Source organism: Alligator sinensis, unplaced genomic scaffold, assembly GCF_000455745.1.
Source record: "Alligator sinensis unplaced genomic scaffold, ASM45574v1 scaffold1567_1, whole genome shotgun sequence".
NCBI lineage: Eukaryota > Metazoa > Chordata > Crocodylia > Alligatoridae > Alligator > Alligator sinensis.
The window spans coordinates 924,841-937,650 of record NW_005842646.1 but is presented as its reverse complement, the minus strand read 5'-3'; the positions used below and the strand labels follow the sequence as shown (position 1 = coordinate 937,650).

The 12,810-nt window shown below is 52.4% G+C and overlaps 1 protein-coding gene across 1 annotated transcript; it reads left to right on the top strand.

The window, feature by feature from the left end:
• The first annotated feature begins 97 nt into the window (after positions 1–97).
• MMGT1 (membrane magnesium transporter 1) lies at positions 98–4,428 on the top strand. The gene is made up of 3 exons (XM_006033644.2): positions 98–395; positions 1,290–1,393; positions 2,154–4,428. The coding sequence occupies exons 1-3, from the start codon at positions 165–167 to the stop codon at positions 2,311–2,313; spliced, it is 495 nt and encodes a 164-aa protein (XP_006033706.2). The 5' UTR covers positions 98–164; the 3' UTR covers positions 2,314–4,428.
• Positions 4,429–12,810: the final 8,382 nt, after the last annotated feature.

The window sequence follows — 12,810 nt, the reverse complement described above, 5'->3', positions numbered from 1 at the left end:
TCGCTCTCCGGCTGAAACAGCTTTTGTATAATGGGAGAAGGAAAGTATGGGTGGTGCTGGCTGGCTGACAGTTCACTTGGCAATAGCCAGTCTTCATAGAGATTGCTCTGTGGACACTTGTTCTGCATGAAGGAAAAAGTGAAATCGTTTGAGGCAGGTCAAAGATGCTGTGTGAAGCAGAGGATGTGGGAACAAAGCTAGATGCAGCAGACATGCATGAACTCCTTTTTCTAGGGCATAACAAGGAGTCCTGGAGCTTATGTGAATTGGCTGTTACAGAGAGTTCTGCCTCGAAGAATGTCCCCGATACATTACTAACGTACCAATGCCTCTGTTTTGTAGATCGCTCCTACATGAGGCTAACAGAAAAGGAAGATGAAACGTTGCCAATAGATGTAAGTTGGATGGTTGCAGCAGGGTGAAAGGGTTAAGAGTAACCACACAGTTTGGTGCTTGCTTTCTCTCCTGGGTTTCTGTCTTTTTAATGGGATTTTTAACTGCACATTCCTCTGGATTCTTATCTGCAGGCAGACATCTCGCTGCCAGCCCCAGCTTCCAGGAAGGTGTTACAGTGCTTGCAAAGGGTGCCAGTCAGACAGAGAGACAGACCCCAAAGCTGGACTTTCCTCCTCTTTGCTACCACGGTGGCTGGAGCACCTCATTCAGCAATTCCAGGCCTTAGAGTTAAAACTGTGGAACGTCCTCCTGTTCAGTCCTGCTGTCTGCAGCACAAATGCCTGCCTCCCTCTGGCTTGGCCAGCTGACATCAGCTTGATCAATACTCTTCTGGGCTGGCCTCGCCCTGGCACAACCTGCTTGAGGGCATTAGTTTTCTTATTTCTTAATACTGGTGACATGAAAAAAAATGAACAGTCAAGAAAGCAGGGGGGAGGAGAGAAAGAAGTGGGGTCACATTGCCATCCCTGGAGAAAGCACGCAGCCACTAACTTGCATTTGCAAGCACACAGAACAGCGCAGGGATTTGCTCAGAGGATACAGCATCTTCCCCAAGAACCCCACCGCGTGGATCAAACTAGTGTGTAGGGTACAGACCAAGCTCTGCCAACACGTAGCAGTGCTGCCCTGGGAGAGTTATTTAAATGTCTCTGTGCCTGTTTCTGCTCTCTCTGCAGTGGGGATGAGGTTGGCTGCTTACCTCTAAATAGTACTTTGCATGAATGAAGGGCAAGGGCAAGCGCTTGTTATTCGAAACATCTGCAAGCAGGACAGAGATGTGAGGGGTGTGCAGGCTGTAGTGTCTCACGCGCGGGATGGCTTTTCTGTTGCAGATAGTTCTTCAGACACTGCTGGCCTTCGCAGTGACCTGCTATGGAATAGTACACATTGCAGGAGAATTTAGAGACATGGATGCCACTTCAGAGCTAAAAAATAAGTAAGTTGGTTCGCATGCTTGGCGCCTGCACATTTCACAGCACACTCCCGGAGCAGCCACCTCAGGCTGGTTTTCCTCTGCCCGACACCTCCGTAGATGTTTACTGTAGTGGTACCAGTAGCTGCCTGTCTCGGCCTGTTCCCCACCGTTAGTGTCTGACGTGCCAGATATGGTGAGGCACGATGAATGACTGGGACACACTTTCTCTTCTTTCCCCCAACCCTCTGTGTCAGGTGGATGGAGCAGAGTAAGGAATAGGCAGATCTTAGAGACCATTCTTTTCCCACTGTCTCAGCACTGGAGGGAGTTTGAGGTGGAGGGTAAGCTGGAGGAGGCCTGCTTTCTGGAGCTACAGCTATCTGGGTAACACCAGACTTGGGTGAAACCATGCACCGCAGCACTACCCAGGAGCCCCATGCTGCAGTGCAGTAAGAAATCTGCACGTAGACAGCACTCAGTACAAAGGCACGAGTAGAGATGTCGGGTAACTGTGAACGTGGTAGTTGGCAGACTTGTACAGAGGAAACGGTAAAGACAGAAGCTGTAGCGATGTAGCTGGTTCCTGTGTCAAGTGGTGTTAATCTTGTCCCTCTAGCTTCTCAGCTGCTGCCATAGGAAAACTGTGTAATAAGTAAGCAGTAAGGGAGAAAAATAGATAAGCACTGCAGCGTAAGAAAACCCCGGGGATTTTCAGGCAATTGTTATAAAATGACCATTCTAACGCATATGTTAATTTAATATTTCAAATTTATTTTTAAAGGACATTTGACACCTTAAGGAACCATCCATCCTTTTATGTATTTAATCATCGTGGTAGAGTGTTGTTCCAGTCCCCAGACACAGCGAATTCTTCAAACCAAGATGCTTTATCATCCAGCTCATCACTGAAGTTTCGAAAACTTGAACCTCTGCGCCGTTAACATTTTTACAGATTCTAATCCTAGAACAGGACGCTAAGCTGTAATATTGGAGTTGGGGATGTAAACACTTTTTTTAATTTCTGGAGCAGTATTTATATTGATCTTCCAGACTTTATAAAATATATGTGTATATATATATAAATATATATAACTAAGGACCTTCTTTGTACACTGTTAATGAAAATGACTGAATTGTGAATTGGCAATGCAGTGTAAGTTATTGCTACAATTATGCTGTGAAACACCTCTTCAAACTTTCTTACATTAAACAACGTTAAATTTGATTTCTCAGTTAAAACCAATCTTACCTTTAGCAAACAGCAAATGAGTTTCTATAGCAATTAATTCGCCTTGACAAGAGGGAATGTTCTAGTGCTATTTGTTTTTGTGGTTTGCTCGCACTACGGTTGGCAGACCTCCTTCAGAGAGACAGTGCACTGCGTTGTTAATAGAGCTTGAAAAAGGAGAGAATGCGGGCGGCCTCCTGCTCCTTGGAAAGCTAAGACGCACCTTTGGATGCAGGTTTGGGAGATGAAATGATGCTTGTCGTTGGTTTTTCATTTCTTGCAGTGCTGAAAAGTGGCAGCCGTAATGTTTTCTAACTTCCCAGTCTCGGGTTCTTTTCTTGTTACCCTTCTCTGTTGTCAGATGTAGACAGTCTTGCCAAACATGCCCAAGAGGCATCTGTACGTGTGCGAGGGAGGCGTTCATTTCTGTTGGGATGATCTAACGTGTTCAACCTGTTTATCTGCTGTATTTGTATTGTTCTCTTCGCTTGTATATGCAGGAGCATTTACCAAATGGCTGAGTAATGTTTCAGTACCTTAAAATACCGCCACGCGAGCTCCAGAGTCATCTTGGTACGGATGTAAGTAGGGCGTGGAGACGAGCATCCCCGTTAGCAAGCCAAAAGCATGTTCTTGGGCCAGGTCCCTGCTGGGGTTAGCATAGCAAGGGCAGCTGTGTCCCAGTGCGACTGCCCCAGCCTTGCCTGCTGGACCTTTCACTGAAGTCAGAACATTTTATTTTACTTTGGAGCCATTTGGTGATTTAACAAGGACCTTGTTGGGAGGGTCGGTGTTCTCAGAGGGCTGCAGCTGCCCTTATGTTTGACCCAGGCCTGCAGGGCGAGGCTAACTGAAAACTGCTCTTCTGTGCCTGTGGCATGCCTGAGACTGCATGGGGGCACCGTAGAGGTCCAACTAGAATCCGGGCTGCTGTGACGCCACCGCACCCTCCCACAGGCACTCGGCCTTTTCACTAGGCAGATGTTTAGGTGAAAGCATTCCCTGCCTGGTCTAGCCCACCGGCCATGCAGGAGGGTCAAGACCCAACTGCTGGGAAGCCCCCAGGGCAAGCAGAACTCCTGCAGTTAGTGTTCCCCTCCCAAGAACAGCGCTGAGAGCAGGGATCGATGGCTGCTCTAGGGCTAGCTGAGAGCATGTTTCCCACGGCCAGGTCCTTGGGTTGGGTTAAATGTTCAGAAGGGGCCCCTGGCTGCAGCAGCAGCTTCTGCTTCACAGTTATTTCGCACAAAAGGGCTCCCCCCACCGTGGGCGTCGCAGCTGACCCAAGGACAGGGGCTCGTCTCAGATGCCCAGTTCAACTGCAGCCTATATTCAGCTCATTTCTCTTGCCAGGCAGAGCTGCTTGACCCTGGAGCCACAGTGGAGATGGCTGTGCATTCCCAATGGGCAGCATGCCCCAGCTAGCTGTGGAAGAGCTTTGGGTTAGGGAAAGGAGGGGCAAGTGGGCAGAGGCAGGGCACCACTCACTCCGTAGCAGGCATTTTAATTTCATTTGGCGGCCTACCATTTGCAAACGGCCTTTGAGAGCAAGGCTACTTGCTCACTAACATCTAGGGAGCCCCTCGGGCTGCACAGAGCCACCCAGCGCAGACAGTGCTGCATGAAGCCTGGAGTCGTGCCCCAAGCAAGCTGTTCCCATCTTGTGCTGTGGCTCAGGAGCCTGCTATGCCACGGCAGCTGCCTCAGGCCAGTTAATTGCACAAGGAGTAGCCTTGCTCTTCAGCAACTGTTGTCTCACCAAGCTGTACAAATAACTTTTTTTTTCTTATTGATCTTGCAAATATCCAATAAAGAACTGATACCCTGATGGAGCTGCTGGGAGTCGTTTCTCTTGTACCTCTCCTGCGCCATGTTGCTGCCAGGTCAGGCACCTGACCCATTTCGACAGAGGAAGTTGTCCTCGTGCCCCTGCCCCGTCTCTGCACTGAGGCGCTGGCCACGCCTGGGTGGCTTTGGGAGTCAGAGAAAGCATCACAGTGACAGGAGTGTCGCAGCAGCGAAGCCAGCTTCTACGTGCAATAAGTCCTGGGCCTGCCCATCGGGCTGCCTGCGGACTAAAGAGCTCTGCAACTCTGTCCAAATGGTTCTGTGGTTATTTACCATTAGCAACATGGGCTGGCGTGTAAATCGCTCCTGTCCTTAATGAAGAACAGTCCCAGCGAGGTGCAGGCTCCTGCTCGCAGCTTCTTGCAGGGGGGAAGGGATCCTGCCACAGCTTTGCTGCACTGGAGAAGATGCCAGCTCAGGCTGGAATCGAGCAGCAGGACCCCACGTTCATCGCTCTCTATGTACAATGGGCAAAAAAAAACCACTTGGGGGCAATCGTGAGCATGAGGGTTGTGAAGGAGATGGGGTCACGCTTCAGCCTTGCTGGTTCCTGTATGCTCTCTGCTGTTGAGCTCCCGACCTGCGGCAAGCACCAGGGGCTCTCAGGCCAGTGCTGCAAAGTGAGGGCACCCTCGCTGCTATGTGCGTGGGCCTGGCCCCTCCAGGGCCTGTTCCGTCCGGTACCAAGTGGCACCCGCATTCAGGGACCCACCGCCCAGCAGCACCCTGGGCCTCGGACTCCAGAAGAGCATCTGCATGGTGATGCTCTCTCTTTCCCCTCCTTTCTACCCCTGTAGAGCAACAGGTGAGCCAAGGTAACACCAGGCTGCTGTCAATCAGCAAACAAGGCCAGGACCAGGTGCTCGAGCCCATGCCTCTGCACAGCCCAGCTGGCCCGAGCTCCTACACCGTTCTGCACCCCAACTCCTCGTCCACCTGCTTTCTTTCCAAGCCTGGTTGTCACAGCTGAGACTCCGCTGACGGTCCCCAGAGAAGGGGGGAGCATAGAGCTGGAGCCGAGGCAACACAAGGCAGCTGGGAGGTTCCTCACCTGGGGAGTTATTTTTAGTACTCAGTGCCAAGAGGCTTCCCCCTCCCTGTAGGATTGCCCCTTGCATCTGGGGCAAGTCCAACGCGGACACAGGCATCGCAGAAACCCTGGTGCTGAGGAAACAGCCACACGCACAGCAGCAGGCTCACAATAAGACCTGCGGTTCCAGCCTAAAACTGTTCCTGTCCCTTCCAATTCATCCCTCCTTGCCCCAGCAACTCGGCCTTTGGCACCCCCCACGACGACTTTGATTTCACGGCTCTCCTTCCACGTGCTTGAGGACCTGCTGCATCAGCTATGCACAACCTGCAGCAATGGCGAGATCCCCCAGCCCTGCAGGTCCCCAGGCTCTAGCCAGGGCAACAGCGCTGCAGCAGAGGAGCTTCTCTTCCCTGCGGCTGGGCTGAACGCACGGGGGAGCTGCAGAAAGTCGCTGCTTTTGAGAGCACGGGCTGAGGGCCAAGTCCCCTCTGCGCCCCGCTCGTGTTCAGCAGCTGGCACCCACGTGCTTGTCTCTTGGACGTATGCTCAGACTCCCCCTGGCCTCACCTAGAGCCACAGCTCCAGGCACAGCTTCCTACGCGTGGCGAGCTGGTGGCTGCAAGACTGGCAGAGGCCTTGTAGCGGCGGGGAAGAGGGGAACGAGCTATATTGAGCATTCACGCAGCCAAGAAGCGGCAGCTGCCTGACTCAGCCCCTGCAGCCTGGCAGGGCTCCCTCTGGGCTCCTTCCAGGCCTGACCCTGGTGGGATGCTGCAGGTCTTCATGCCCACTCCTGCCTCCCCTTCTATCCCCTGGTCTCCTGGCACCTGCACAGCCCCGAAGTCCCAGCACAGACACCCCCCCGCCGGCCTGGCTACGTCTGGCCACTTCCTGGCTGGAAAACCACTCGACAGCCGGACCGTTGGGCCCTGGTTTTGGGTACCCAGCAGTTTGGAGAGCCTCTCACCTCATCAGATCCAGGCACGGCGCCAACCCGAGCAGCTGATGGTCCAGGCACTGCAAGCACGGGACACAAGGATGGAGCCACAGGCCTGACTGGACGGCTGCAGCTCTGGCAGGACTACAGCAGTCCTGGAGCTGGAGGGAAGGGGCCGAGGGGGGTGCTGGCAGCTCCCGGGAGAGGCAGAGGCCGATACTGCTCATGCACAAAAGGAGCGAGCGGAGCAGAGGCCAGGTCCCAGCTCCGACTCCACGGTGGGAAGCAGGCCCGCAACGTGGAGCAGGGAGGAGGGCGCTGGCTGCCTGTGGCCTCAGGGCCAGCTCTGGCTCATGCAGCAGCTTCTCCCTCCCATGCAGGCCAAGCCAGCTGGGACCCTGCCAAACTCCAGCTTCTGCCCAGGGATGGCTGCACCTGTTGGGCAGAGGCCTTGGGCCACTGGCAGGGATCTGCAGCATCCCACCCCAGGCCGTGTGCCGCTCCCGCGAAGACTGGCATTACCCCCGCAACCACAGCCCATGTCATCCTAGCACAAGCACAGACCAAATGGGACACAGCCCGAACCGCCACCCCACCATCCCACAACGCCCTCCAGGCCAGGAGCCCATGGATGCCGGCCACCTCCAGAGCAAGGGGCTGAGACAGGTCAGCTCCTGCTGCTCTAGTATTCCCATGCTGCAGGTGCCAGGGAGAAAGGCCCCAGGCCCAGCTGAGTATCTGCCAGGGGAGGGGAAGCGGCCCCAGGCCGTGGCAGAGGGAGCGGACTGGGTGGGAGACCGTGCCTGGGTCTACAGCCAAGTTGGACTTCAAGTGCAGAGGCCCAGAGGGGCTTTTCCCAACCTCCCAGGGCCTTCCTGCCTTAATGGCTGCGGCGCTGCATGCCTGGCCCCGGCTACATCAGGCTCGCACAAGTACTGCACACCCGCGCAGCCAGGACAGAGCAGAACACGAGCCCGGGGGTGGCGACACCAGCTCACGTTCACCCCTTGCCAGTGCAAACTAGCCAAGCACAATCCTGACAGCACAGACGGGGCAAGTTTGGGGGTCAAGGCCTGTCACCAAGCCCCCTGGCGAGAGGGATGTTGCCAGGCAGGGACGGCTGCCCCGAAATGCAGCCAGCCAGACTTGGGGCATCGCCTTTGAAGCACCCTTAAGGGCAGCTCTTGGGTTAGGAGCAAGCACGCCACTGCCCACCCAAACCTCTCTCCTGGGCCCACCAGCCCCCGAGCGCTCCTCTAGGGAGGTTGTAGCAGCCGTGGCATCGGCCAGTTTGCATGCCTAGCCCCCGGCGGAGCTGTTATCCTCTGGCTTGTCGAGGACTTGGGGCACTTTCCCATCCCAACACAGCTAACGCTCCAACCACCGAGACCAGGCCTCTGCTCTGTGGCTGCTGTGCTGGGTGAAAGGGCTGGCTCCAAGTCGTCCATCTCTGGGAGAGCTCGCCAGGGCGGCCATGGGACTACCCGACACCTACAGCACGCTGAACATACACAGACTCTACGCACGAAGCACCAACAGCAGCCAGACTGGGACAGCCCGAATCCCTCGTTCTGCAGCACCTGGAGGTGCAGGCCGCCGTCCCACCCGCTGCTGAACAAGAACGAGCCAGCTGTGCGCCAAGGGCTTTACCGTATGGCAAAGATCAGAGCTTGGCAAGAGCCCGTCTGCCTCTCCACAGCTGGGACCTTGCTGCTGCGCTGTTATGGCCTGTGCTCAACACTGCACTTGTCACTTTTCAGGAGGCTGGTTCGTAGTTTTTACCACTGTCCTGTTTACCGAGCCTCTCCCTTTCCCACGGTGCCCACAACACAGACTAGAAGCCCGGGACAGACCAGAGTACTGAATCCTGATCAACTTGGCTTGCAATGCGCACAAACAACCCTCGCCCTCATGCTTGCCCACAGACTTTCTAACCACACGCCAGCATCAAGGGGGGGAAAGAAAAAAAAAAAACACACTTGCACAAATGCAGCCCAATGCTAGCTCCAGTCTCCAACAACCAGCTTTCTGCAGCCACACGTCCAAGTCTGAGCTCGGCCGACTGGGCAGTGCCAGGACGCAATCCCTCTGCATGGGAAAGCCGAGCATGCCAGACAGCTCAGAGCAGTATGTGACCAACACCACAAAAGCAGCACTGAGGCTGGAGGGGGAAAGCTTTCCTAATGCCGATGTCCTCACAGAAGTGAACCTGGACCCAGGAGAGCTTGGAGAGCTCTGCAGGAACACAGCCCATTCGCACACTCAGGTTGGCCCTCGATCCAACCGAGCTGCTTTCCAGCCTGTAATGAAGCCTTTGATGCCTGCTTATGCCAGCCAGCATTGTACAAACAGGCACATCCAACGCTTGCTTTGCTGCATGCAAATGCTTTGCAAGAGCTGCCCAGTTGTCACCTGCTGTTCAATTGCTCAGACAAGGAGTCATTATCTACGCAGGGCTCGGGGTAGCTGGCAGGGCTCTTCAGCCCTGCTTCCATTAGGATAACATGCTTAGGCAAGCACCTAGAGGCCCTGCTAATTCCCCCACTGCAAGCAGTAGCCACAACAGTGGGAGTCTTACAAGCGCTTGCTAGCAGATCAAGTGACTTGCCCAAGCCAGTCTGAAGCAGCGTGCGGAGGGACTCAAACACCTGGCTGCTAGCTGCTTGTGCCCTCCTCACCTCGCTGGTCTCGGTTTGCAGCTGGGGTAACAGCACTCCAAGTTTACCAAGTGCGCTTTGGAGCTGCCAGCCCTTCTGGATCACAGTAGAGGTTTTATTGAAGCGGTGCTATTGACGCCCCACCCTAGCAAGCCCAGCAGCACAGTGCCCTACTGGCTGCTCACATCCGAGGCATTGCAATCACTCTTCTGCTGCATCCACAAGTGAAAAGTTTCAACCCAAGACTTTTCTGACAGAGCTACAAAAACTTGACACGCTGCCCTTCCAAAAGGCCCGGTGCAGCAGGCATCAGACTCACAGCTTTAGCTCCAACAAGTGGCCAGTCGCTTATTTTTAAGAGAACACTAAAGTATCAGAGCAATGTAAACCGCACGAGTCTTTGCAGCTGCTGAGCAGCCACTGCTCTTGCTCCCAGCTTTCTCCTGCATCAGCCACCCTTCCCGTCTGCTCGCCGGACACAGCAGGAGGAATGCAGCATGGCTGTCACTTCCATTGCACAGGAGCTACCTTTGCACAACCCCCGTCAATGAAGGTTTCACAGGAAAAATAAAACAAAGGGATCTCACAAGTAGACAAAAGGAACCAAGTTAAGCTGGGGTTGGACACTTAATAAACTTTCCAGTAACACCTGCTGCACCTGTGGTTCTTAGTCACGGCTGCAAAACTGCTCTTAAACACTCATGCAGTACGGCATTTTCCCTCCCTGAAAGAAGGGCCTGAGGAGCGAAATCCTCCACAATTGCTCAGCAGATCCGGGTTTAATGCACAACCTAACAGTGACCCCTCCACTTCCCCTCTGCCTGGTTCTACCCCCAGCAAGGCTGCACAGATGCTGTCTCCACATGAGATGGAGTGAACTCTTCCTTCAGGCACAGAGCAAGACTTCTCTGACTGGGGACTGAGCACACTTCCTTCAATTCATTCATAAAACAGCTCACACCGCTCACTATCTCGATCCGCAGGGCTCGGTTATGCTGTCCTGGATACTCTCTTTAGCTGAGCTCATGCTGCAGGTTCTTCAAAATGGGGACTTATAGCTCGTTATAAAGATCGTTTCAGGCTGGACATAAGGAAGAACTTCTTTACTGTCCGAGCCCCCAAGGTCTGGAACAGCCTGCCACCGGAGGTGGTTCAAGTGCCTTCATTGAACACCTTCAAGATGAAACTGGAGGCTTATCTTGCTGGGATCCTATGACCCCAGCTGACTTCCTGCCCTTTGGGCAGGGGACTGGACTCGATGATCTTCCGAGGTCCCTTCCAGCCCTGATGTCTATGAAATCTATGAAATGCCTCCACTTGTTCCTGCCTTTTGGCAAAGGCCCTTTTTTTAAAATGAAGCTTCCCAAGGATGGTTTATTTGTAGCATGGAAACAATTCCAACCAACTGCTTTGCTCTGAATGCACTGGAGGAGAGGAACAGGCCATTCACAAGCGCTGGCTCTTCATACACCCAAGTGTATCACAGATATGATCCTCAGTGACTAACAAAACCATAGCTCCATTGAGCTTAGCTTTAATCCTGGCGAGTTTGGGACTTTTCCAAGTGCTAACTGGGCTTGGGCAAGAACCAATTCTTGGAAGTTTACAACTACAGCGTGCACAAATGAGCATCTGCTGTAGGTAGCTATCCCCCAATTAGTAACAGGACTTTAGTCATCTTTAGCACGAAGAGTTTAAGAGCAAAAAGTTCATACAAAACCAAAAAAAAAAAATCCAGGAAATGCAAAAAAAGATCAGATCTATTCAGCAGCAAACTGCTAGACAGGGTTTTTCCAAAGCCTGGTTTGTTTACCACGTGGCAAATTTAACAGACCTTTCCCACCCGGACATTATTGCACTTTAAACGTGCACCTTATTCCAATCCAGTGAAGAGCTCCAGGGTCCTACAATAGCCAAACGCGCTTGCAGCTTGCCAACGTCCATTTCTTTATTGCGTGTCCTGGGCAGGGTTCCCAATCTGTTGCTTGAAGACTATCACGATATTGCTGAGATTCATGTTGGCCTACACCAATGTAGTTTCTCTCCAGCATGCAGCTGCTGCTTTTGAGGCCACCTACTCTGCTAAGATCAAGGGTCCAACTTTCACCCTCTTCCATCTACCCCGATTTCATACAGCAAATGTGGAGTGAGGCTGAGGGTGTCTCTGTCCCGTGTCCCCACCTGCCAGGCCAGTTGGTCTTCAGGATCATCTCACCATTTTCTTCCCACCCCTGCAAGCATTCCAGTTTTTTATAGCAACAGGAAGCGCAGATGAGGTGCCCAGGCCAGTTATGCCTTTTATTTCCTTAAACATGCTGGCACGTGTCTCCTTAGTCGCTCCGGATTGACAAGCTAAAGCTGCAGGGTCTTCTGGATGCTCAGCTGAATGCGATTTCTCCTACTCGTTTGTTCTTTTTTAAGGCCTTCATTAGTACAGCGTTTTCTGTGGAAGGTGCCGTGTTCAACCAGTTTCCTGGAAAATTCTGCACCCAACTCAGCTCTCCTGCAAAAGGGAAATGCTTTCCCTTAACCTTCCCGTCCAGATTCTCACCACCCGGTCTCTGACAGCAAAACTAGACTGAAGGATGTATTCAGCCGGTTCCACATGCAATTCAAACTAGAGTAGCAAGCTGATTAGCAATTTCTCATTGCGCTCAAGACCCAAGTTTGGATCCCAACAAGTGCACCAACCACTTGTGTTTGGTACCCCTTCACTCGCCTTAGTCTTGTTATACACCAATAGATTCATGTCTTCTTGAATGGTTTAATGATCACAGAAGGGCCTAATAAGACAATTCATTGGTTTTAATTACTCTTTTTGCCTCAGCCTCATTATGAGGAATGTTGAGCACTAGTCTAACATGGTGTTTTAAAACCAGACATTGGCAATTTATTTCTAATCTGTTGTCAGCAGGTCTCTCCCAGTAAGGTCTGAAGTTCTGCCATGAAGATAATCCCCCAGCAAAGGACGCCGAATGGAGGAATCTGCCCCACCCTACAAGAGGGGAGGAAACCATTACAGTAGGTATTCAGCTACTGTTACCCCCAAGAACGGCAGAAGGTGGGGTGTTTAAAATCAACTCATTTACTGTAAGGAAGAAGAGCTCTGCATGAGCTTGTCTCAAGAGTCAACTTGCACCTTTGAGTGGAGAGGAAGGAACGGGCATCCAAGAACGTTAAAGGACGACAGGGGAAAAAGCAAGCCTTAAGTCGGTTCCTTGCTCCTCTTGGCTTAAAAACCAAAAACAACCTAGTGGCTGAAATCCATTTCACACTGAGCCACGCTGGCCAGACGCTACTGAGGGAATTAAGGTACATAGCTCGCTTAAGATGAACTCATCTACTTCAGCTGATCTTCAGCACAGAACTATCCTGCACAAGTAGAGTTGTGTGCTCTTACTTCATAGCCAAACTCCTAACCATGCTGTTGGGGTACAGGTCACCTACTATCAGCATTTCTATTTAAGCCAAACGTTTCACCTGTTCTTGGATCCATCAGCTTTGCATTTTTAATGGTTTTTGCCCAAATGCAGCCATTTATAAACATGAAATGAGACGGGGAGATGCTACTCGATTGGGTAAGTAAAGCGTTGAATAACTTGGGGCAATAATGCATCTAACACACCAAAGGAACATAACCTCACTTGGCTTAATCAAACTTCTGAGGCAGGCTTTACTCGTTTTAACTAGATGGTCAGAGAACACTTGATTTGAAGAAACCATGAACCACGTGCA